Source organism: Branchiostoma lanceolatum, chromosome 5 (assembly GCF_035083965.1).
Source record: "Branchiostoma lanceolatum isolate klBraLanc5 chromosome 5, klBraLanc5.hap2, whole genome shotgun sequence".
Taxonomy (NCBI): domain Eukaryota; kingdom Metazoa; phylum Chordata; class Leptocardii; order Amphioxiformes; family Branchiostomatidae; genus Branchiostoma; species Branchiostoma lanceolatum.
The window spans coordinates 7,638,090-7,663,761 of record NC_089726.1 but is presented as its reverse complement, the minus strand read 5'-3'; the positions used below and the strand labels follow the sequence as shown (position 1 = coordinate 7,663,761).

Genomic DNA, 25,672 nt, shown 5'->3' with positions numbered 1-25,672 from the left:
TCTGACTGGAGTACTGCTTCTCGCCACTATGAGTAGCTGATGTAGGTGGCGCTTTTGCGTCGAGAACACAATTCCAAACGTGGCTGAGCTTGTATCCCCCTCGTCCTGGTTCATCACTGGTGTTGACTTCATGATCCATACTGCCTCCTAAATCCAACGGACCCTTCTGTTGTCCTCTCTGTCTATTACTTTGTCCCCCTCCTGGTTGTGTTAAAAGGAAACTCCAAATATCCTATGTTGTACCAACCTGATGAAACTATTTTCTGAAATAAAACAACTGTTATAATTAAAATACTATTCACCTGAAAAAGGCATGACAATGGTGATACTCCTGTTATCAATCTGTTTCCAGGTCCAGTCTATCTCACAACTATCTGTCCATCGCAAAGTCCCATTCAATGTATTATTATCCACAAAACATGGAAAGCTATGGCCAAGGAGCTTTTAAGGCTCCTAGCTATGACTGATTAAAAATCACTTACTGATAATAGACAGAAAACACTAAAACCTTCACACGTGATTGCACCAGTGTAACATACAGAGCTACAGAATGATATTCATAACAGTAATACAAGACCCCACTATAGCCAAGATAAACTTCATGTCAATCTTAAGTGTCTTATTGTTCAAAAGTAGAAATTGGAGCCTTAGCTTCGTTTCAGCTCATAACGAACATTTGTTCAGATACAAATAATCAGGCCCCACTGACTTCATTTTACGGATGACCTCCACAGGCATCAATCTTTGTCCGTTTAAAAAAAAAGTGATCATACGGTAAATCTGTGATCATACGGTAAATCATACAAAGAAGCTGCAAATTTATGCCATAAATTGCACAAAAATATTGGTTAACGAATACTAAATGAACAGTATCTTCCAAAGACAAGGAAGAAGATGAGAAAGAAGAAAGACTTCATTGTTTGGTATACCATGTTTGTTCTGTGTGTTCAGTCATTTGTTCAACCTTCCTGACCAATTAGATTTCATAATAAAGGCAACTTTTTTCCCCAACTTTTTTCCCCAACTTTTTTCCCCAACTTTTTTTCCCCAACTTTTTTTTCACACATATAGTTTTGGGGTGGCCAGATGTTGTCATCCATATTAACGTTTCATCAGTATGGCCTTGTGTACCACATCTTACATTAAGTTCCAGGTAACAATCTATGACTAGTGTTTACAGGCACAACTTGGAGACAACAATCCACAAGTCTGAAATCTAAAGGCACATGTCAGAAACATACTAGAATGTATTGATACAAAAATAATCAGAACAATCCAGACGGACATGAACTTTCACCCTGCTACAAACATGTGTTTTTGAATGTATGTGTGGCCTCCTTCGGTCAATTTTGACCATGGTAGAATCCTACTTGACATAATCAGCCCCATAGCTTTACATGTAGTTGCAAGTGGCTAAACAGTTGAAACGCATGGGGCGAGTAGTACATTCTCCTGGCTCCCGGGAATCTACATGTAACCCGAGCCCGCCAGCGTACAAACCCAACACACTTACCACTAGGCTAAAAGGTCCGAACAGTTAGACTGGTAATCAATAATAAGTAAGTGGCACTTGAACCACGCTGTTACACTGTCCTATATGAGAATGACAGTCTATGCCACATATACATGTATACATGTAAGAACACATCTGTGGGCTGACTCATGTCTATCAAAGATCATGTGTGTGAATATGCTCTATAACATTTGGTTATGAAATCTCTGATCTCACTCCCCCTCTGTGTCCCCCAAATCTGCATCGTCCAACTCGCAGGAGATGCTGGGCAGCGGCAGACTCTTCTGTTTCTCCATCACAACGGCCTCAACTGTCGCCCTCTTTGGGATTTCCGAGTGCCTGCAAAAACAGACGGCCATGGTTCGCTTCTTATAAGGAGATACACAGTCTAGGAGCAAAACTAGTTGTATTGGTTCCTAAGTCTTTGAACAGACCGTTTTACTGCCCAGTGTGTAAGGGCAGCAAGTATCCGTGCTGTTTCAGTAGCAGGACCCTATTTTCGTCCCTTTCGAAAGATGGGTGCAGTCCCAATCAAGATATCCTGGCCCAGGACTGAACCCGGGTCTCGCAGTTAACAAACAACTAATTGGAACCAGGAGCTCAACTGTGAGGCTGCTACCAGTTGAAATACAGGGAGATCCCATTTTGTATTTATTGAAAATATGACACCAGTCAGCCAAGGCTCTGCCCACAGAGAGCCAAACAAACACACACACGCACACACACAAACAACTTCAACCAATGTCATCAAAATGGCAGCAGCCAACCAGCAAGCAATGTATGTCAATTTTTTGGGTTCAAACAATCTCGACATACTCTGCCACCACCTATTCAAGGCTAAGGTTAGCTTACACACCACGGTGACCGTCTGTCACCTTCAATGACCGTCTCTGTCTGTCACCTTCCTTTAGGCAATCTGACTGGTTCACTTTGCACTGCAGCTATAGGACGGACTCACTGACGGTCACTGCAGAAGACAATCTACCACTGCTTGCTACCACTGCGCCGCCATTTTGATGACATATGTCCTGTGAACTTACCGCCGTCCACCTATTCGATGATCAATAGGAGGCAAGGGACTGGTCCTAAGAAAACCGCTGGACAAAATGTCTGAGTATGTGTCCAGATTACTGTTCTGGGTCCGCTGTCTTGGGGGCACCTGTCACCAACAAAAGAGACTACTCACTACTTGGACCATTGTTGGTGTTCGCAACAACAAAATGAAACACACTAAAACTGTAGAACCATAAACTCATATCTTTGAAACTATCAAAAATGAAGGGAGAATCAGAAAAAGAGAACTTTTTCAGGACCTACCTTTTCTGTGCAATCATTATGATTACATCATAAATATACATAGTATACGTTGTAAAAGTAAGTACAGATTTTTTGGATTACTCAATGGTCACCACGAAACAAGTAGGCCATTTCAAGGTTACAGGTGACAAAAGTAGAACTGGGACGGCATCTCTCCTCCCTATGTCAGAAACATCACGATTGAGCCAAGCTCGACTTACTGTGAATGAGGACTAACTGACCTAATAGGATGACTGCTTGTGCACTTGGAAAATATTAACAAAAGAAGAGTTGCAGTTAAAATACATTATTGATTAATGATTATGGTAAAAGGAAACCTTAGAAAGCTATGTTCAGAATCTCTTACCTTGTTCTTGGCAGGTCTTTGTCTGTTTTCAAAGTCATCATCAGACTGGGCGGTGGAGTAGTCATCATCAGGGTCACTGTCCATAAAGCTCGGACTGGCCGTGGGAACGATGGTTTGTTTAGACTGATCAGTGCTGGAGCTGTTTCTGGTGGACACGGGCCAATCATCTTTTGAAAAGGGACTGAAAGAAATTCAGGGTTACTGTGCTGTTTATATTTTTGTAATATTCTACAAATATGCCATAATTATAGTGTATCGTTTATCATAATCTAGAATAAACACATGCATGCAGACTTGAACACACAAACATACTAATAAATGTACAAAATGTAGATGTACGAACAAACACACCACACACGCACACTAGTACTAGTATTGGAAAGACATCGTCATCATCAGAGACATGTTAGACATTAATAATGATGAGATATGAGCAGAATACATGTACCTGAACACCCAGCAAAAGTGATAATGCTATCTTAACCCAACACTCACCTGACTTTTCCTCTCCGTTTCCTCGGATATGTCAGTATCTTGGATGCCAGGCCCTTCTGTTTGGCCACCTGCACCACCGTCTGGAACAGTTTGGGGGTGTCCTGTCTTGGTTCATCGTTGGGGACCAGGACCAGAGCATCTTGGACAAGTGACACCTGTTTGGTACCCTTCTTCTCTTCAACCTCATCCCGTTTAGCGCTCTTCTTCAGCAGTTTCCTGTCAACAACGGCAAGACAGTGTTGCTATCTTGGGTTGCTACGCTTTCAAAAAGGCACTAAGTTCATCTTACACATATGATACAGGACCAAAATAAGACATTTAAGCTACTGTCAAAAGTACATTCTTCATTCTCTGATATCTTTGACTAGAAAATTTAAAGTCCGCAAGATCTAGTAAAGGTCAATAAGACAGAATGTTGAAAGGAAAATTTCCACATGACTTAAAGGAACTACATGTTTATCAGGGTACAGACTTTCCCTCAGACTTGTATTGAACTTCAAGTTCAGGGTTATCTCTTCAAATCTAAAATTCAACTATTAGTAATCAAATTGTATGTCCTATAACATCCGATATTTTAAGTCTTTCATATGACCTGGTCAAGTTTGAACCTGCGACCTCCCAAATGTAAAGTAAGAGCACTATACCCACTATGCTATTGCACAAATAAGTTTCTGTATCAGAATCTATAGAACTGACAGGTGTAACCACCCTTTGGTGCAACACACCACCTCCACAGGCATGCCGCTTGGCAGCAGCTGGTAATATTACACTGAACGACCTGTTACACAAAACCTTTACATATCTAACTGTATGCGTTGTTTAAAGCTATCTAGTGAGGTTACTACAGTGCTTAGTGGCAACGTTTCAAATGTTTATCAGCTGCTTACTTTGCCTTGTGCTTGAGCACCTCCTGCACCTGTGGGTAGTCCTTGATGGACTCGTTCAGGTCCTTCTTATCCAGCACAAACAGGGTGGTGAAGCCGGGGGACACCACGTCGGCAGTCCGCCTGTTTCCTCCACCAACCGCCAGCAAACTGGAACATGGAGTTAAGACACCATTCAGTCTTTGTTAGTAAGACGTATCTGCTTGTACTTTTAAAACAACCAACATAGTAAAGTAAAGAGTGGAAAGGAATAAATAATACTGTATGGCTCTATGCAAATCTAACCCAATCAAGTCTGTAGAATCTACAGAGCCTGACGTACATTGCCTGTTTGTTTCAAGTACAATCTGCGTAAAACCAGACTGTAAGGTTTGATCCACTCACACTGGGAAGGACCCCTACTCTTTTTGATAAGTGTGGTGGGTTGTGTCTCTCTGGACCTCTGGCCAATGCTAGCGGACGTCCCTAACTGAAGCTAGGTACTCATTATCACTTGCAGTGAGTGGAGTGAGGAAACAAGTGTCTTTCAAAGGCATCAAGATCAGGGTCTGCTAAGGATTGGATGCCATTGCTCACCTGATCTCTCCAAAGTAACTGCCCACTTTGAGTGTTGCCAGCACGGTGCGTCCGCTGGCTCCTCCCACCACCTGTACGGACCCTTCATTCACAATGTACATCTCCCTGCCTATCTCACCCTGAACAACAACAATCATAGGTCTGAGTAAACGTCTCACAGGACATTTAAATGTCTTAAAAAACACACCATACAAACATCCTGATTCGATACACTTAGACAACATCTGTGATCAAAGCCAAGTGACTGGATCTAGTGGGTTGAGATATACATGTATAACTGGTTACCTCGAAGCTGTTCATGATAATTACACTACACTCAAGGCTACCACACCCATTTTTGGCATCTTCTTGTCATATTTCATGTGTCATCTTGACCATTACCACAGGGAATGAAATGTTGCGTCTTTATTTTTAAATCAGTGCATGTGCTGATGTCATCCATAAAATCTACTTGTTTTGGCCTAATTTAAAAATTACCATGCTGGAAGGTTCTGTAATGTACATGCAAGGAGGTTTTATATATAAAACCTCCTTGGTACATGTAAGCTGTAGAATTGTCCTTCGGCATGCGGCGCAGCAGCAGCTGGTCATATTACAATGAACGACCTGTCACACCTACCCTTTGCACATCTAACTGCAAGCATTCTTGAAAACTATCTAGGGAGGATGCTCCTACATGCAGTACTTGGTGGCAACATTTGTTACCTTCCGACAGACGACGTCCCCAGGGAGGTAGAGCACAGGCTTCAGCTTCAGCACCAGGTCCCGTAGGAACTGGCGGTCACAGTCCTGAAACAACAATGTGTTGCATTTACACCAATCTTTCAGAATTTCCAAGATTTGTCCTAAAAGTGTACCCTCCAAATCGGAACCCCTCCCTTGACTGGCTCCAAAATACTTTGTCGCAAGCTAGTATTGGCCATGTAGGGCAAACACATATTAATCATTATTATTACTTACAATTGCAAGAGATATTGAAATGTTTGCTGCGTTTACTTCTCAAAAGAAATTTACTTTTTTTTTTGCAAGCCAAGGTGCCAGGTACTGATTCAGAACCAGCTTCTCCGTTCACTATGATATCACCAAAGAAATTTGATTTGATTAGCTGTGATGGCAGGAATCAGAATCAAGAACATCAGAAGGGTGTTTATCTTGTACAAATATCCATGTTCATTAAACAATACTTGTTGTATTTTGGAAATCTTGTATTTTGGTATCATTGGCGTCACAATCCCTTTAAGGCAAATACAAATGTTAATAATGGTTTTATTCAGCGTAAAGACGTACACATATACAAAATAGCAGGGCCCAAATTGGGCCGTGAATTGCTCTGTCATTCACAATTATCGCACATAACAGTACATTACTGGACATTTAAAATCATTCTTCGTTGTCATTAAAAGCTTCTAAAAAAACATATTCTTTGATTAGAATACTAATTACTACGTAAAAGGGTCTGGAAACAGTGTTCAAATATCATTGATCGAGAATAAAGTCTGCCATCGCCACTCAACTTTATGAGTTCTTCTATCTTTCTCCCATTTCCACAAGCTCTATCTTTACTTGACCATCTGTTAAGGTCAGTTGTAAAGAAAAATGAACAAAGTGTGTCCTATATCACCTGGAAAAGTTTGACCTTGCTGAGGGTGCCCATGTGCACCTGGATGGCAAGGTCAGTCCGCATCTTCACAGGCAGCTGGTTCAACAGCTCCATCTCATCTGCAGAACAGGTCACAAAGTCACAAACTTCAGGCTACAACTCAACTCAACAAGTTTTGAAGCTTGGGATAAGGCCATGTTAATTTGATTATATGGATGACATCCTCTGGGGACCCAAAAACTGATGCAAGACTATGAATAAAAAAACGTTTGGCCCCCCAAAAAAGTTGCCTTCAGTCTGAAATCTATGTGGTCAGGAAGGTTGAACAAAACTAAACACTGGTATACTAAAATATAGATTCTTCATTTTTGTACTTTCAAAACTTCTTCTTTGACTTTGACTGGAATTAACTTTGGCATTCTACGACATTACTATCCATTTTCCAAAATAAAATCAAAAACCAGTGTCCCGCAACATTGTAGGTAATGCAACAAGCCTGTAATCAAGATGCCAATTTCGAAAATAGAAGAATTCACTCAAAAAATTGAAAGAAAATCCTGTAAATGCATTTAGCGGTGGTTTGATGTTCACGGTTTTTCCGGTAACCTTTTCTCGGCTTCTTCACACCATGTTGTCAATCGCAACTAAAAATCACTGTGAAAACTCCATTTTCTCCCTACGTACTGCAAAATTACATCACAGCAAACTTAAAGGCATTTACAGTACTCCTAACCCACTCCTTACCCAGCATGCGAGCCTTGTTCCATGTGTAGGTGTACCACTGTCGCACGCGGTCCTGCACAGGTTTGGGGATGTTGAAGCGGGTCATGTACGTCACTACGCTGTCCATCCTGCGCCGGAACTCTGCCTTGGCCTTGTTGGCAGTCCCAATGGCATCTCGGATCTGTCAAGTTGAATTTGTTACAGCAAGGCTTGGTTTCAAAGGAGCAAATTTATTCTGTTACCTTCATAATTATGCCTATCAAAAGGGAGTCTATTGTAGTCCAATGCTTCCCTGGTAACAAGGATGTAGAAAAAAATTCAGATACAAAACCATTTCTTGCAGCATTTTCTATGCCTGCTTTCCTGTTCGAGGGGATGATGCATACATGTATGTTGAGTGTCTAAATTAAACAAAAAAGCTACACCGGCAAAAATCTACAACATTAATGCAGAACAGAGAGCATTAGGTAGTCACTGTGATTAACCACGTCCACATCAACAGAGAAACATGGATGGACGGCATGACGACGTGTATCTTTTGTTGTTTCTAGTACTGTTACGTGTGCAATGATCACGATAAACGCAAAATGCTGATGGCTCTTAAGGACAAGTACCACTGTGCCCAAAATCAACATTTAATGCAACACAGACAGCCAGAGATTAACCGCGACAACATCAACAGGGAATCATGGACCGACAGCTGGACGATAAGATCGGACATTTTACCCAACACACTTACATAGACATCTGGCACAGGTAGTCACAGCCATTAACCACGCCAACATCAAGAGAGGAACACAAACGGCACGACGACATGTATCTTTTCAGTTCCACTGTTACCTGTGCAATGATCATGGCAAACACAAAGACCCCCAAGAGCCAGTTACACAGCATGATGAGGTACTCAAAGTCATTGGTGGGGGTGGGGATGCCTCCTATGGACAGCAGGGTTCGAGTGGCCCAGTAATAACAGCGGATATAACTGTGAGACCCAAGAACAGTGATACGGTGGAAGTTATAAGTTGTTATACAGTGATACGGTGGAAATATGTACAGTGGATGTTATGTACATGTAGTTGGTATGATTTTTTTCTAACAGTCACTAATACTGGATTTTAAAAAACAAGAGCTTACTCTTTGACATTTAAGACAGTATCCCCCATTGTCGATGAAGGTTAGACATCCGGGTGATGAGACACAAAATTAACTCAAGCGACTAAAACATCTGATCATTAGCAAAACTTATCCAGTTGCTTGAGTGACTTTTGTAATTAGTATCCTTCATCTTTTTGCGTTTCGGCGCCTTCGCGCCGGAACGCAATGTCCTGGCTTTTACCTTCGATGCGCGATGCATGCAGGATGCTTCGATGCATGCTGTTTGGTTCAACACTGTGTCGCACACCAGAAGACCTTATATGGCAATACGTTCCCAAATCCTTGTATAGCCGTTGCCTTATATGGCAAGGGAGCACGAAAAGGCAGGCAGGCTAGATTTGCATGACACACAGGAGGGCGACCGCATGTAACTGCTACAACTGTTCGGAAATATCATTGCATTGTGGTTTCGGACTTTGATATCCTGAAAAATGACCATATTACATCTATTCCACAAGATTGCAGAAGAAAAAAAAATGATTTCGTCAAGAAAACGACCAAAAATCGACATAAATGATACCATATAGTGAGGTTATAGCATTACGTACAGAGAGACGGGTTACGTACCGCAGCTTAGCCCATCTGGCAACGCGAAGCACTTCGGTCCCAGAAGATCCGGGTTCGTGTCCGTGCATGGATTTTTTTTTTCTTTTTAGATATTGAATATCAAAAATATATATTGATATTTTATTAATCTATCAATATCATATTTATGAATATCATTTTTTCATTTTTTCATTAATAAATAAAGAAATATTTTATATTTGTTATTTTTAAATATTCATTTAATATATACAAGGCCTTTGTCTTATGAACAGGACTTCATAGATTCCAAACCCGGCATTCGAATTTTTCTGTTCATTGTAATGGAAAATACCGTGCAGCGGCTCCTATGCCCGGTAAGATGATTCTTGCAAAACACTCGCCACTAAACTTCTATCCCCGATGTAAACAGAGGCTCTTGATGTTGTTTGCAAAACAGCGATCCTTTGTTACAGTAGCAAATGCTCCATTGTTCAGTATCGACTTCATTCAGACAACACGGACGTGGAAAGTGGCGCCGCTCGGCACAAAACTATGGGAATTTTCATGAATTTTAGCAAATTACCCAGGAAAATAAGGAAGAAATGTTGTAAATGCGGAAACCAGAATAATACGGATGAGGTAGCTGTTGATTTGTTTGACATTTGGTAGTCATTTTAGATAGAACCTTAGCTGTTATGAACTTCTATTTCACTTAATTACCATAGTGCTGAAGATTCAATGGTGCTTTTTCAAATTTTATGTTTTATTGCGTGCCATGTACATAATTACATTGATAGCTTTTATAATGAGCCTATTGTACATTTTACAAATAAGTACAAGTTGTAGGCCAAGACCAGCTTTTTCAAAAGCACTTAAGTTAAGTGACGTAACTTCAAAATTGCTTTCCCCAATCTGCCTTTCTCTATTAAAACAGTACTCATTTCCCAAAATGACAATTTTTCTTATAGACTGAACAGCCCTTGAGTGACTTTCTCTGGCTTCAAGTAAAGGGAAAAGACAATTCACACTCATAAACGTAGCCGAAATGCCAGCTTTTTTGAAAAGCTCTTGTTTCAATAGTGTCCAAATAAATCGTCCATGAGTTAACTGTATCTTTCCTCCAGTAACAAGTAAATGTTAGACATTCACTAGAGGACGAATGTCAGCAGTAATGATAAAGTGCATAATGTCATGGTAACATCTGGTACTCATTAGTCATCATTAATGTAAATGTTCAACTTGGCATTTTGAACTGTCAAGGGAATATCCGTGAATAGTTTCATCAGGTTGGTAAGTCACTGAATAAAAAGACTCTTTTTTTACACAACCAAGAGATGTATGTGAACCAGTCAGAATTGCCTTGAAGAAGGTGACAGATGGTCACCGAAAAGTCAGTGGAATAAATCTCTTGGTTGTGTAAAAAAAGAGTCTTTTTATTCTGTCAGTGAGTAATTATGAGAGTTCTGTCCAATTGCTCTCTTCCACGTCTTATTTTGCCTGACAGTAGCATTTCTTCAGGAGCATTTAGAGATTTCTATATGATGTCAATCATTTATTCAAAATCTCATCTCAATGGTTGTTATCAATACATTTGCCATTGGTCTTTTATTCATAAACATGTTTTGAGTGTTCTCCAGCAGAATATATACCATTAAGGCATAGGAAAATAAATGTAGTGTTTTTGATTACAGTCTTAAAACCATTAGACTCGACAGGTACAGACTTCAGTTGAAGTGATAATGTAAACAATACAGTTAACGATGTAAAACTAAAATGCATCAGGCACTGGAACTTTGGTGGCACTTTTTATATCACTTTTTTTTTTATTGCTACAGGAATTAGAAGAACATGTTGGAAAACATTTCTTAACTATTTTCATCACTAAGATGTCAGATCGGAAATTTTTATATCCCTTGCCAGTGGTTGACCAAAAATAAGGTTAAGGTCGGCAGGTTTTTGCTAGGGTCAGTCCAGCATATGTAAACACAACATTTTTTCCAAGGCCTAACCAGTCCGGCATACGGAAACACAAAATTTTTGTCCAAGGCCTAACCAGTCTGAGCGTACTGACCTGTCCTGACCTGACCTGTACTGACCTGACCTGACCTGTACTGACCTGTTGCCGGACCCACTGTAGACCCATTGGCTGGACCCCAGTCCCTGGTAGTCCGACACTTTGTAGTACATGCAAGCGTCCAGGTGTATCATGAACAGCATGTACCCTGTGGTCTTCACTATGCTGTTGTGGGAGGGACAAGGACGATGGTTTGGTATCTGCTTTCAATGGCTGAGTACAATTATCAAACTAAGTCTAAATTATCAAACTAAATCTAAATCATCAAACTGAATCTAAATCAAAAGGGTCACTTCTAAGTCACTTAACACGGTGGTCAGTTGCTAGGGTATTCTTTCCTGTTGTTATGCACATTTGGCAAAGTATCAGGTTACACAAGGCAACATTTTGGCTAAAGGTAAAACATTTAGTGATAAAGAAAACAGTGGGGACGGGAAAATCTTTTCAAAATAAAACGAAACTAGCTGATTTTTTTATAGATTTTGTTCCCAAATATGACAAACATTATTCAGGCAAACATCATTTAAACCTGGCTCCAAGTGTCAAAGAAAATTTTTTTTTTTACTAGGAACAAAGGAAAACTTTCTGTTTGGGGGATTTTTTAATTTCTGACTAAAAGTAAAGTTAACGTCAACAGATATGTAAAAAAAAATGACATTTTTGCACACCCATCATTCAAAGTCAAGAGCATTTTTCAAAAATCCAAAAAAAAGAATCAGAATGTCTTATGTCATTTCATACTTACCGGAAGATGTTTGCAGATTTTAAGACACTCTCTGCCCTGTCAGTAAACTCCCAGAACACACGGATCTGTGCACAGGGAAAAGCTGGTCAATAGACTGATGTTTGTTTGTTTGTGCCTTTATTTATTCTCGTAACAAAAGCTTTCAAGAACATGACTGATGAGAAATCTTGTTTAGTATACATGTATGTCTATCATGCTGCAATACACTGGACATAGATGTGTGGCTATGCCCTTGGTGATGAAATACAGGCTGGGAATAGATCATGGTTTTGTCAATGGAAATGTCTGGAAAGGGAGGGTGAACGTAATCCGGGTAACACACCAAAAATGCTGATAATGATTTGTCATGGTGCTGAACTACAAGTTGGGCATAGATTATGGTTGTGTTCTTGGTACTAGAATACAATATGGGTACAGATTATAGGTGTGTCGATGCTGCTAAAATACAAATTGGGTATATATTATGGCTATGCCCTTTACACTGAAATACATGTTGGGTCCAGGTATAGATAATGCTTATGCCCTTGGTGCTAGAATACAAGTTACATTATGGTTTTGTCAATCGTGCTGAAATACAAGTCGGATATCATATAGATTACGGTTAGGCCCCTGGTGCAGAAATACAAGTTGGGCATAGATTGTGGTAGAGCCCTAGGTGCCGGAATAAAAGTTGGATATCATTCAGATTATGGTTATGCCCTTGGTGCTGAACTACAAGTTGGGCATAGATTATGGTTATACCCTTGGTGCTGAACTACAAGTTGGGCATAGATTATGGTTATGCCCTTGGCGCTGAAATACAAGTTGGGTGCAGGTTATGGTTGTGTTCATTGCCTTGAAATACAAGTTGGTGGATATAGATTATGGTTATGCCCTTGGTTCTTAAAATACAAGTTGGACATAGACTGTGGTAGTGCCCTTGGTGCTGGAATACAAGTTGGGTGTACATTACGGTTTTGTCCTTGGTGCTGGAATACAAGTTGGGTGTACATTATGGTTGTGCCCTTGGTGCTGGAATACAAGTTGGGTGTACATTACGGTTGTGCCCTTGGTGCTGGAATACAAGTTGGGTGTACATTACGGTTGTGCCCTTGGTGCTGGAATACAAGTTGGGTGTACATTATGGTTGTACCCTTGGTGCTGGAATAAAAGTTGGACATAGACTGTGTTAGTGCCCTTGGTGCTGGAATACAAGTTGGGTGTACATTATGGTTGTGCCCTTGGTGCTGGAATACAAGTTGGGTGTACATTACGGTTGTGCCCTTGGTGCTGGAATACAAGTTGGGTGTACATTACGGTTGTGCCCTTGGTGCTGGAATACAAGTTGGGTGTACATTATGGTTGTACCCTTGGTGCTGGAATAAAAGTTGGACATAGACTGTGTTAGTGCCCTTGGTGCTGGAATACAAGTTGGGTGTACATTACGGTTTTGTCCTTGGTGCTGGAATACAAGTTGGGTGTACATTATGGTTGTGCCCTTGGTGCTGGAATACAAGTTGGGTGTACATTACGGTTGTGCCCTTGGTGCTGGAATACAAGTTGGGTGTACATTACGGTTGTGCCCTTGGTGCTGGAATACAAGTTGGGTGTACATTATGGTTGTACCCTTGGTGCTGGAATAAAAGTTGGACATAGACTGTGTTAGTGCCCTTGGTGCTGGAATACAAGTTGGGTGTACATTATGGTTGTGCCCTTGGTGCTGGAATACAAGTTGGGTATACATTATGGTTGTGCCCTTGGTGCTGGAATACAAGTTGGGTATACATTATGGTAGTGCCCTTGGTGCTGGAATACAAGTTGGGTATATATCATGGGCATGTCCATGGTGCTAAGATACAAGCTGTGGTTAAAGATTATAATACTAACTGATAAGAAAAAAAATTGTTACCTTGAGCAGTCTTGGGAGCCTGAGGATGGGGTAGTTCAGACCAACTTGCAGGTATAACAGATCAAACGGGGCCAATGATGCCAGGTCCAGCTATGCACCAAAGATACAAACAACAATAAGCCAGTAGTACTAGTAGTTAACCACTAACAATAAATATCTGTGTCTCTAGTCTTATTCAAGTATCCCTTTCAATCAAGTTGCATTATGACATAGTACATTATCATGCCTTACTGTCACAGGTCTAAACTACATGCTATGCCCCCCCCCCCCCCAACACAATAGATAGTCAGTAGTAGTAACAGAAGTATTGTTCCCACTGTAGATCGGGTATCCTTTCAATTCAATATCAAATTGCACTAACTGATTAAGATCTCAAAATGTCCCACATTACTGTGCCTTACTCTTGCAGACATCAACTACATGTATGCTTAGTATTTATTGAGTTTGACTTTTATTTAGATCTGCAATTAGCTAGCGTCATAAGAGGCTATTCTTCCTGTGGTCTGCACATTCATATTTATACATTACAATTAAAACAAACAAAGGCATACAAAGTAACAGAAGAGAACAAAAATAGCATAGTCCCTTAAAGGCAATTTATATATTGTGGATTTCTCCAAATTGTGTAGTAATTATTGCTGTCTTGACAAGGATTAGCTCCACACTAGCTTAAATTTCAGTGACTTGAATTCTGACACACTCTTCTGACATTTCTTGCGTTGTCTTCACCTTAAAGTCTCGTGACTTCATGTAGTGCTGTCTCGTCTTCTTCCCATCATACTGCAAAAAGAAGAACACACACAACTGAGGGGTTTCCACAACATTCTAGGTCACAAGAAATGGAGAAATGGAAATCTGTCAGAGGATTACTAGTATTAGATCTGTCTGACATGGTATTTGGATTTTCCATTCATGGAGAATGGAACTCCACCTGCAAATTTAATACAAGACATAAGATACTACACTGCTAATATATACATCTGAGGAAGGTCATCATATGATGATAAAAATGACACAAATTTCAGGGTTTTTGTTAGGAAAAAATTGCAAGAAGTATTACAAGGGAGCCGAGCAACCAAACGGGGGATGGTGCGGAGGGGGGGGGGTTAAAGTGGAGTTTTAGATAATTTCAAGTTAAAATAGAGCATTTTAAGGCTACTTATAGGGGCAAAATCATTGTCAGACAGGTCACAGTTGAAGACTGGGGCCACAAGTGACCTAGCAGCATCCCTGGTCAATCAGAATTTTATGCTTGTCAGAGGATCTGCTCCCCAGGGTAAGGGGGCGTATGGTCAGGGCATGGGAGCGCAGCGCCCCTGTTCCCCTGTTTAGATTAAGCCCATGATACCCACCACCATGTCTCCCTTCTCAATGAACCGGACGCGATGTCGGAACACCACGATGTCCAGAAGGTAGATCAGGTCGCAGAGGTAGTCGAAGAACAGCCAGACGGGGTAGTTCGTCTCAGTTTGGAACGGGAAGGACTGGCGCAGGAAGATGGTCCAGGCGTTGTAGGTGAAGGCCGAGGCCACGATCACCAACCAAGTCATGTAGAGACGACCTGTACAGAAATACATCGCAACCTCTTTAGGGAAGACTTCACAGCTAGGTTTCAGGGGAAAAATGGGGTAAATTTGTGCATTAAAGAGTAATAAGATCAATATTGAAGAGTAATGACGTTACAGATGTAGATCAATTTTGCACATCAAAACCGTTGTTGTGAATTGATATCAGTAACTTCTAGATATGGCAACTCATTGACAGGGAACTGGTTATGATAAGTATGACAGTAACGTTACAGTCTGAATTTTTTGTGTGTTGAAAACAGACGAAAATTTATGCGTATGCGATTATCATCCATAATATCATGACAGTGGCCTTATAAAAGATGTACTTAGTTCCAACATCAGATGGCATGACATACTTTCCAGGGGGTCCATTGTGCGAGGAATGATCTGAGGAAGCCGGACCTGCCACTTCAGGAGGGAGATCACCGTCGGCTCAGTCTCCTCCTCCTGCTGGTGCCCCGCCGGCAGCGGTTTCGTCAGGGAGGAGAACGAGAGGCGCTGTCTGTCTTCATCATCTGTGGTACACAACATCATCATAGTCAAAGGATTAGCAGGAAAGTTTATCTACAATTAAGTTATTGGTAAATTACATGATGAGAAATAAACTGTTCTCGACCTCATCTAAGTTATCTCTGTCACAGCTCGTGTTATGTATGATGAAAATCAATATGATAGATTCTTTTGAAGCATCCTCTGACTGCAATGAGAAATAAACTGTTCTCCAACTCGAAGAATTGGCTCATCTGAATTTTTGACCGAACCATTCGGTCTTCTTCGGCTGTCTGAACCAAACTCTGGGGACACATGCTTTTTTATGCAGGCGTGACGTCAGCACACAGTACAGTCAGGGGATGCTTTAAGCTTGAATCAAAGGTATCATGTTTCCGTGAATAGTTTTATCAGGTTGGTGAATGACTGAATAACAACGACTGAATAGCAATTTCTTTATTGACAAGCAAGGAAATGATATGTCTACCAGAGTAGCAAACTGCAGTCAGGTCCATGTATGGGTATGCACATGTAACATTTACATAATTCCACCAGGGTACATGGATCCACCACCCTGAAAAGACACGTCCAGACAGATCTCAAATCCACCCACTGTTTTCAAACATGACTTTGTGCATTTACATATCCCTGCAGATCAATGTTAATGGCGGTTTTGTGTGCTGTACATGTACTGAGTGTTACCACCTGAAATGTCAAACAAACACCTGCTGAAGTAGCCTTTCAGCACCAAATTTGTATTGGTTACAGGGTTGGGCAGCAGGGAAAAGGTTAATGTGCGTGTAGCCCTGGCAATATGTCTTTATACAGCAAAACGAATAATCTACTTACATAATTCAACCAGGGTACATAATTCCACTACCCTGAAAAGATGTCCAAACAGATCTCCAACCCAACCTCCCGCAGTACAATGCTCTACTGTATATCTAAACTGTGCATACATGGGGGTGCTGCACTAGAGATCTCTCAAACCCACTGTTTTTCAAAGTGGCGGATTTATGTAACCTGGCAAATTGATGTTAATGGAGGTTATATCAAAACAAAGGGTTGTGGGGATTATATTATGTTAGTATAAGCATAATTCTGGTGGCAAGAAGTGCAGGGAGTATAGCTATGGTACCATACTCACCACTGTTGAGACTCTCTGCTGAGGTGGAGGGGGTGGGGGGCTGGACTATCTGGTCCTTTGCTTGACGCGTTCGTTCAGTCAGACGCTCAAACAACGACTTCAGTCTTCCAAAGGCAGGATGGTCTTTTGACAGGTATGGCCTGCAAATCATAAAATAGAACTTAACTTCACTAGGCAATGACAGTTTCTTTAATTATCTGTTTCATGTTGTTTACATGAACTTAAATATAACTGTTTAAATGTAAATATTGTTTTAAGTATTCAGCAGTCTTCATATCATATTTCCCAGGTGATTTTAGGATGCATTGTAGTACACTGCAATTTTGCCTTTGAGCTACAATGATGAACTTTTAATCTTTTGTATCTAATAAACCAATTCATCATCAACTTGAAGGTTGTTTCTCAGTTGCTAATAATCCAACTGTTCTATAAGCAACATTCTATATGAAGATGGCAATGATGTACAATGTATCTGTGAGAGCAAGTTGAGGACAGTCTTGCCTACCAGACCCATCATTTGTATTACTCAATATCATGCAACAGTCCTGGCATAACGGCTACTACTCGAGATCGATCTTCTGGAGGTGTTAGTGCTGGTCAGGCATCAGCCAATGAAGGCCCCCTGGGAACCACAAAAAAGTGGTTGTTGGTTGGGTAAGACAGCTGGTTGAGAGGGTCTCAAACTCTGTAAAATCGGAAGGGACTTGTTTCAATGCGTCTTGTGACTATTTAACAGTGTTGTTCAAGCGCCACTTACTGACCAGTCTAACTAGTCCAGACCTTTTAGCCTAGTGGTAAGTGTGTTTAGTTTGTGCGCTGGCGGGCCCGGGTTCAATTCTCGGGAGCCAAGAGACTGTACTACTATTCTCATGAGTTTCAAGTACAGCTGGTTACCAGGTCAGGTTTGACTGTACCTACCGTACGCTCCACATGCTGCCATCGCTGATGGAGGACAGCCGGCTGGGCGGGAGGTCCAGGCGGTACCACGGCTCGTCTCCCGTCAGCTCCTCCAGTCGCGGGGACGGAATGCGACTCTCGTCCCCCCACGACGGGCAGGAGCTGGCCACGCTCATGGCCCCATGGTGCCGCGACCCCGTGGACTGGACCAGCGACGGAACGTTCAGGAGATGGCGCTTGGTGATGCTGGTACTACAGATTTTAGCAGAACAATATTACACATCACGTCGATGAAGGATAGACATCATTTTCATTTCATTTATTTATCTATTTACCCAGGGTCAACATATCGCCAAAAGGGCGGTTTTCAATGTGCCCTGCAGTCATACATAATCAAAACATACTAAAGTGACAAAATATAATACAAAGGTACAACAAACTTAGGTACAATAATGATGAAAAAAGTGTGAAGTAATGTACTTCAAGATAATAAATTATATTATCAAGATATTCAAGATATTACATCCAGGTAATAAGATACGTCAAAAGACAGTTACTCAAGCAGCCAGGATAAAATTGTGAAACAGTCAAACTTCAAGACTTTACCTCAGACAAAAAGAAGTGAGAAACACAGTACTAATTAGAAAAAAAAGAAATTAGCAGAACAACAACAAAAATTTCAAGAATTCCAGAAAACCATCATGCATAATGATACTTTTTGAAGAAATGTTAAAAGAGTTCTATACAAAGAAAAAGAAAAGAACAGCAGACATGCATTTCTAATGCAAGCCTTTTTGCATGTCATAAACGTTTAGAAGCTGTTGACAATTCATTATTAAATTTTGGTAGAAGTAGACTTTGCATGTCTGAAAACCAATAGGCTATACAATAGAATGATAATCAATGTTTGTCTGTCTAAACTACAGAAGTGTTCACAGAAACACTGTGCTACATTACAGACTGGTCTCAGTACCTTATTTTTTCATTTTCATTATCTCCATGAAAAATGGAGATATAGTTTTGGGTGTGTCTGTGTGTCTGTTTGTCTGTCTGTTTGTGTTTCCACACTACTGTAGTCAGCATAACTCAAGAACCTCTTGATAGATTACGATGATATTTGGTATGTGGGCAGGTGTTGTGAAGCCGAAGTTCAAGGTCAATTTTGGGCCCCCTGGTATGTGACCTTGGTACTGCAGCAGAACGTCCATAACCGAAGCGAGGGACTCATTTGCGCCTGCGTGAAGTGAGGAAAGTCGTACCTGCCAAGGGAGTTTGGCCCTGCGGTATGCGGTGTATCATCGCTGGACGAGGACATTTTTGATCTGCAAAAGCTGTACCCATCATATTCCTTGTCAAAGTCTTGGATGCTGAAGGCCGGGTTGCTGTTTACGGGGTCCTCCAAGGAGTTCAAACGAAGGCTTGGAGGAGGGCTGAAGCTTGGGTGACTGTGTTCTCGACCTTTTATATGGGAAAATACAGTTAGTGAAATGTCCAATTCATCAATGAATGAATGAATCAATCAATCAATCAATCACTGAATCAAAGACTGACTACAAGACTCATGAAATAGAGATTTACAGTGATTGCATCCTCTTGTGTCATTTTGCAAATTTTTTTTCAACTGTTCAAAAAATTTGTGTAATTTCAGGTGACAAATTGGCATCGGTTTGTGCCACTTTACAAATGCATCTCACAAGTTGTCATAACTTGGCATAGTCCAGTGGGATACCCACTTTAGTTTTGACCTGTATAGGATATCATTATTGAAAACAACAGAGAAGAGCACAGCCAAGAATGCTCTTACTCAAGAAATGTTAGGTGCAATGTTACTTGCAGTTTAAGGTCCACAATGTTCAAGGGTCATTTAGTCTAACATCATGTACCAACACAGAAGGGTGGTTATACCAGCTGGACAATACAGATGACATTTCGTGCGAACAGTCAAACAGCATCAGCAGGGCTTGAAATACTGGGTGTATATCAAATCAAATCAAACTTTATTGCACAACAAATGTAACAGGCACATTGTATGGCAAGTTCGTAGGTAGTACAAAATATCAAGACATGTAATTATGTCTTGCTTATTAACAATGCTAATGAATTCTACAAACACTACGGTATCCAATAAGAGTAATACAGTATACATATACGTATATGGAACATGTATTACATGATACACATGGAACTAAGTTTACATGTACATCAATTGTTTGCGTCAGAGATGATTCTATTAAAATTTTCTTTTTAGAAAAGAGCTACATGTAGATATGTATTGGCCTATGTACAAGGAAATTGCGTCAGGACATGTATATGCACTTTTGTGCACCTAAAATTTGAGCCGTGCACCTATAGCTTAGCAATTGTGAGTGCACCTAGATATATATGTGTAGGGTACGTACGCAAAAGGCACAACTGAACTCTAGACTAAGTACTGTATGCAGCATAGTCTCGACATTTGAGTTTCAGAAAAACTATAAATCCTTTGTTGTATTATCTATCATAAAATTTGATAAGCTTTTAACATATAACAATTCAGATTCAGACTTTGAAGAATAAGAAGACTTTGTAAGCTGCATCCCAATTTTTTTCTGCACCTAAGTAACTAAGACAAGGTGCACCTGAGTGCACTGAGCATCTTACCATCATCGTTGCTGCGGAAGCTGGCAATAGACGGAGTGTTGATGGGTACTGGAACACTGGGCAGCTGGAGATACTGACCGCTACTGGACATGGTGGACACACTGCCGACGTCCCTCTGGTTCCTCGCCTCCCCCGAAGCGTCCATCCAGGTCAGGGGGCTCATGTCAGGCTCGTCGCGCCACAAGTCCATACTCTCATCGGGGGCTTCTCCTGTTCAACAGTTAGATTCAGGTTCAGATTTAGGCCATGTTAATTTGATTATATAGATGACATCCACGTGCGCATCAATTTTAGTCCGTTTCCACACAAAAAAAAGGTTTTAGGCCATACTGTAAATCGTGAAAAGCAGCTGCAAAATGAAAAAAATACATGCTGTGAATTGCAGATGAAACATATTGCAGAAAACATATAGATCTACTAAGAATGTAGAATGTAGAATGCTTAAGTCAATTCCAAAGTCAAAGAAGAAGTTTTGAAAGAACAAAAATGAAGAATCTATCTTTTGTTACACCATATTCTGTGTTCAGTACTCTTCATTCTTTCTGACCACGCATCCAAGTAGATTTCATAATGAAGGCAACTTTTTTTCTTTGCAAAATTTTCTTTCTTCGCACGCTCGCATCGGTTTTGGGGTTCCCAGAGGATGTCATCCATATACATCAATATACATGTAATCAAAGCATCAAATGGTCTTAACAACTGGCATGTTACAAATGTGACGGATGTAACATGGAGTCTGTCGAAAGTTACAGCAAGTGCTGTAATTCACTTTATCTTCACGGTAGCAAAATTTCAGGGTCTAAGGAAAGACAGTTTCACTGAACTTTAACTTCACTGTGGCGGCAAGTGAAGGAATCATAGATAATAACAACTTTTTTTTTTCATGGTGATGATAATCAAAAGTTCACGGTACAGAGGTGACCGTGAAAAAAGTGAACAAGAATACAGTATTCAAATGTGGCCAAAATACTAGTAACATGATTGTACATGATATACAACTGACAGATACATTGTACAAACAGTGAAAGCAGCCATCATTATTGATTAAAAGTCAGCTGGAAACATTAATTAAAGCATGTTGCAATTAAAAACATTAAAAATCCTCCGTCTGTGCCCAGGGTCCAGAACCATTCATCTTCATATTGTACCATTTAAATGCTCTGGGTATAAAATACAGTTTGTGTCATTTTGCTCTGCTGCGTGGCGACAACACTTGTCTGTCTCAGCAGAAATTATCGCCACTCAGTGATGGTTGAGATGTAAAACTGATTGGGGTTTGCTGTTATCGTTCAGGAACAACACACAGCAGCCAAGCCAGGGCTGTCTCCAGGACCCGTCCCTGTGTCTCGAGGAAATTTTTTAAGGGTTAACTTTCATAAATTATCATGCAGATTAGACTATTGGTTTATTTCAAAATCCATGGTTAGTTCAGTCAGAAAATGTGACATTAGACCTAGTGAAAAGACAGACCATAATGCATTTTTCCTCGGGACGGAAATTTGCTGTTGTTGGGATGGAAAAAAATTTCAACCCGTCCATCCAAAAAATGTGAACTTTATGATATGAAAATTCATTTCTGTTTCGATTCATTTCTTTTTTATTCATGGCATTCAGAGACAACATATCACCACTAGGGCGGTTTTCACTGTGCCCTGCAGAGTGTAAGCTTAAAGTATTGACAACAAAATTGACAACATGGGCTTCCAAATTCCAACTGAATCAAATCTTAACACCTTCTCCTTTGAAACGCCACACCAATTAATCATGGTTAATGCCTTCCAAGGTCTATGATAGATAAACGTCACAGCCTACGGCCCTCAAAAACCCATGTAGTCCTTTGTTGCATTACCTCTTAAAAATTGTACTTATCTACAGAATTTCAGATTCAAGTTTTCAATTCAGGAAGAGAGGCAATGCGGTTTACAATTACATTTAGCTGACAGTTTACTTTAGTGTACCCAGAATGTTTTCCATGCACATACTATTAGCAACCTCCTTGCTATTAGGTTTCTTAAGCTTGTTGCACCTGATCATGAGTTCCCTAACATGAATATCAAGCCCCTTGATTTTGTTTGTTTGTATTTCATACCCAATAAACCGCCTAATGGCACAACACACCAAATTTGTACTAAAGAGTACAAGCTGCATATCCCGACAGATTTATCTGATCCACTCACACCAGGAAGGACCCCTAGGCCTACTCTTTTGATAAGTGTGGTCACCGTGGGTTTTTTTAACATGCTCAAGGTGTGGCTCTCCCCAAACACGGGACCTCCATTTAACGTCCTATCCAAGGGATGTCCCTAACCGAAGTACTCATTTTCATCTTCAACAGTGAAGTGAGGAAATTTCTGTTAAGTGTCTTTCCCAAGGGCACAATGTCAATGGGACAAGTCAAGGGACCGTTGATTCGAACTCAGGACCTCTGGGTTCTGGGCCACAGCTATGCTACTTGATAACAGAAAGAAACCAGTCCACAAAATTTACCTGTCATAAACGACCCAGGGGAATTCAACCACACTTCCACCTTAGGATGAGCGCTCATTTGGTATCTCTTGTCGTCGAAACATGCGGAAAAACCTGAAAAAAGAACAAGTAGGATAAAGAAAAACACATACCACAAATGTCAATTTCCTCCGTGTTGGGGCTCAGTACACGACGTGATTTTCTCATCTCGGTTCTTCATAACAAATAGAACTGCTGCCTAGATCTCTACTAGATCAATGCTTGCGTCTACAATGCAAAAATCTTATACAACTACAGCTACCATATCCCTGTTCATAATCACACTAAATCATGTTGTTCCCCTAGTAACAAGACCGGGTTCAGAGGCATCTATCAAATAACCTTAAGCTTTACCTCTAAAAAAATTCATTGGCACCATGTGCTGTAGTCTTGTACGGTCGTTTCCAACCCTGAACATGTGGCTAAATCGTAACTCAAGGATCGGGACCAGCGTTTGGGTATCCTACCTGCATCGTCCATACCGGTAACTCTAAGAAACCAAAATGAGCACATGGCCATCCACATAACTGACCAATAGAGTTTTGGAATAGCAGGGTAAGTAATAGATGACAGGGTATTCCAGTGTCGCTGTCATGGCAGCTACATGTAGCCCAAACTATGCAATGGTTTTAAATCATGACTTTGAACGGAAGCTTAGTCATTAACATATGGGGAAATTGCAGGAAGTCAGTGTGTTTCAATATAATTTGGACTGAAAACAGGTGGCAATTTTGTATAAGGCAGGCATCATAGGACTTGTCTTCTGAGAGATTGCAGGAAGTTAGATGTGTGTTTTGGTTTCTACACAACAAGTATTCGGGTCATGGCTTTGGACTAATTCACTCTATGTAAAGGGGTGCTATGTTGCAATTAGTTGGTTTGATAGGATCATGAGGTGTTGTTCACAAAACTATCAAAGAAACCAAACATTCTTATTGACAGGAACATCCTGTGAATAATGCCAAAATAATATTATTAAAGTAATTCATTGGAACACAATAGTGCCAAAAAAATTATCATCGATAGGAACATCCTGTCGACGGTGCCAAGAAGTCTTGTCAACAAGAACATCTTGTCAATAGTGGCAAAAACTTATTGTCGACAGGAAGATCCTGTCAATAGTAAATATTGACAAAATTTCTTCCTGTAAGAAAGGGGAAAACAATGAAAGAGTAGCACACTCATGTACATAATTGAACCTGAGGCTGTACACAAAGATGACATCGTATGATGTCAGTTTTCATAACTTCAAGTTCAAAGTGGCATGCATACATATGAGTGTGCGCTGCAATTCTACAAGCAATGACTCTTTTTATTTACATGTACATCCGGGTATTCGATGACTGGTTCCTACCAGGATGTCAGCAGATAAGATTACTAATTAATATTGAAATTACAGGACAAATTACTAATCAATATGAAGATTTATCTTAATTTGTGTACCACCTGCTTTTTGCCTGCCATCAGTCCGATTGCTCTTATATCGTATGCCTTTGATTCTTCACTATTCTACCACTTCACTGTCAACTGATATAAATCTCTAAACCAGGCTCCACAAGTCGCTGGAAAGAGGAGAAATTGGCCAAATAGACAGATGAAGTGCCAGGAGTGTTACCTAGGTCGCAAACTGTACTCCCTGGCCAGCTAACTCCTCTGACATGTGATCTGTGTATTGTGCCAATTTCTACTCTTTCCAGCGACTTGTGGATCCTGGTCACAGGCAAGCTAAATCCATACTGATTCTTAGCCTATGAATTTGTAGTTAATTTTGTACTTGTATTTATTGACAATGAAAACAGTTCATTAATTACACTGGGTCAGCGTACTAGTAGGCAGCTCTTGCTGGTAGCTGTGGCTGATCCACAATAATAAAGATGAACTTGTATACATAACCTACTGCATTAGAATACGATACATATTATAAAATACAGTACAAAATAACGATAGGAATCAATAACAAACATGACTTTCAATCAGCATGAAAACGCATTCTGCTTCCAGCAGCAGCGGCTATGGACGAGCCTACCCCGCACTTACAGCCCTTAATACATCTATCACCATGGCAACCCCTAACGAGTACGTCATGACCACCTGGTGCCCGCGCGGCAGAGGATCATCCTCCTGTCGAGCTGGAAAAATTAGCCTCCACCAGGCCTTCCTACGGGGGTATATGGAACGTCAAATTTGGCAAAAGAGGAATAATTGGCCAGGAGAGTCAGTCCCTTCGCAGAACTTCGCAGCCAGCCAAACCCCATGGTGCCCAAACTCACCTAGCAAATTATTCCCTCTATAGCCAAACGAAGTTAGTCTGGAAGAGACTACTGAAAAATGTCAAATATGGCCGGCTGTTGCGTTCTGAGTTACACACCACTGTGGATCTCAGCCTTGCCTTGGACAACGCAAACCGTACGGAAATGCGGACATTTTCCCAGACGTAACGAGCTTCTGTGCATGCTTGATGTACATACTAGCGGACAGCCAGATGATATTTTCGCTAGGGGGGGAAATATCTATGAGAAAATGATTAAATCCCACCGTCTGTACCCCAGAAAACACACCTGTTTGTCCGCCATCTTGGATGAAAG

At 40.7% G+C, this 25,672-nt stretch overlaps 1 protein-coding gene across 1 annotated transcript; it reads right to left on the bottom strand.

Annotated features, from left to right (window-relative positions):
• Positions 1–277: 277 nt before the first annotated feature.
• Positions 278–25,672, bottom strand: LOC136434755 (cyclic nucleotide-gated channel beta-3-like). The gene is made up of 22 exons (XM_066427794.1): positions 25,646–25,672; positions 23,070–23,162; positions 20,583–20,792; positions 19,202–19,400; positions 17,964–18,194; positions 17,046–17,185; positions 15,766–15,924; positions 15,194–15,402; positions 14,571–14,621; positions 13,842–13,931; positions 11,954–12,018; positions 11,251–11,373; positions 8,295–8,436; positions 7,476–7,635; positions 6,753–6,850; positions 5,837–5,920; positions 5,132–5,250; positions 4,559–4,705; positions 3,672–3,887; positions 3,177–3,357; positions 2,554–2,672; positions 278–1,852 (listed from the first exon to the last, which is right to left on the bottom strand). The coding sequence occupies exons 2-22, from the start codon at positions 23,125–23,127 to the stop codon at positions 1,726–1,728; spliced, it is 2,928 nt and encodes a 975-aa protein (XP_066283891.1). The 5' UTR covers positions 23,128–23,162; positions 25,646–25,672; the 3' UTR covers positions 278–1,725.

Excerpts from the sequence above, each read along its gene's own strand:
- LOC136434755 (XM_066427794.1), bottom strand. The coding sequence starts at position 23,127 with ATGAGCGCTCATCCTAAGGTGGAAGTGTGGTTGAATTCCCCTGGGTCG. Across the intron at positions 15,403-15,765 it reads CACAATGGACCCCCTGGAAA|GTCGTCTCTACATGACTTGG; the intron begins GTATGTCATGCC and ends ATTTCTGTACAG. Across the intron at positions 5,921-6,752 it reads GCAAGGTCAAACTTTTCCAG|GACTGTGACCGCCAGTTCCT; the intron begins GTGATATAGGAC and ends TTGTTGTTTCAG.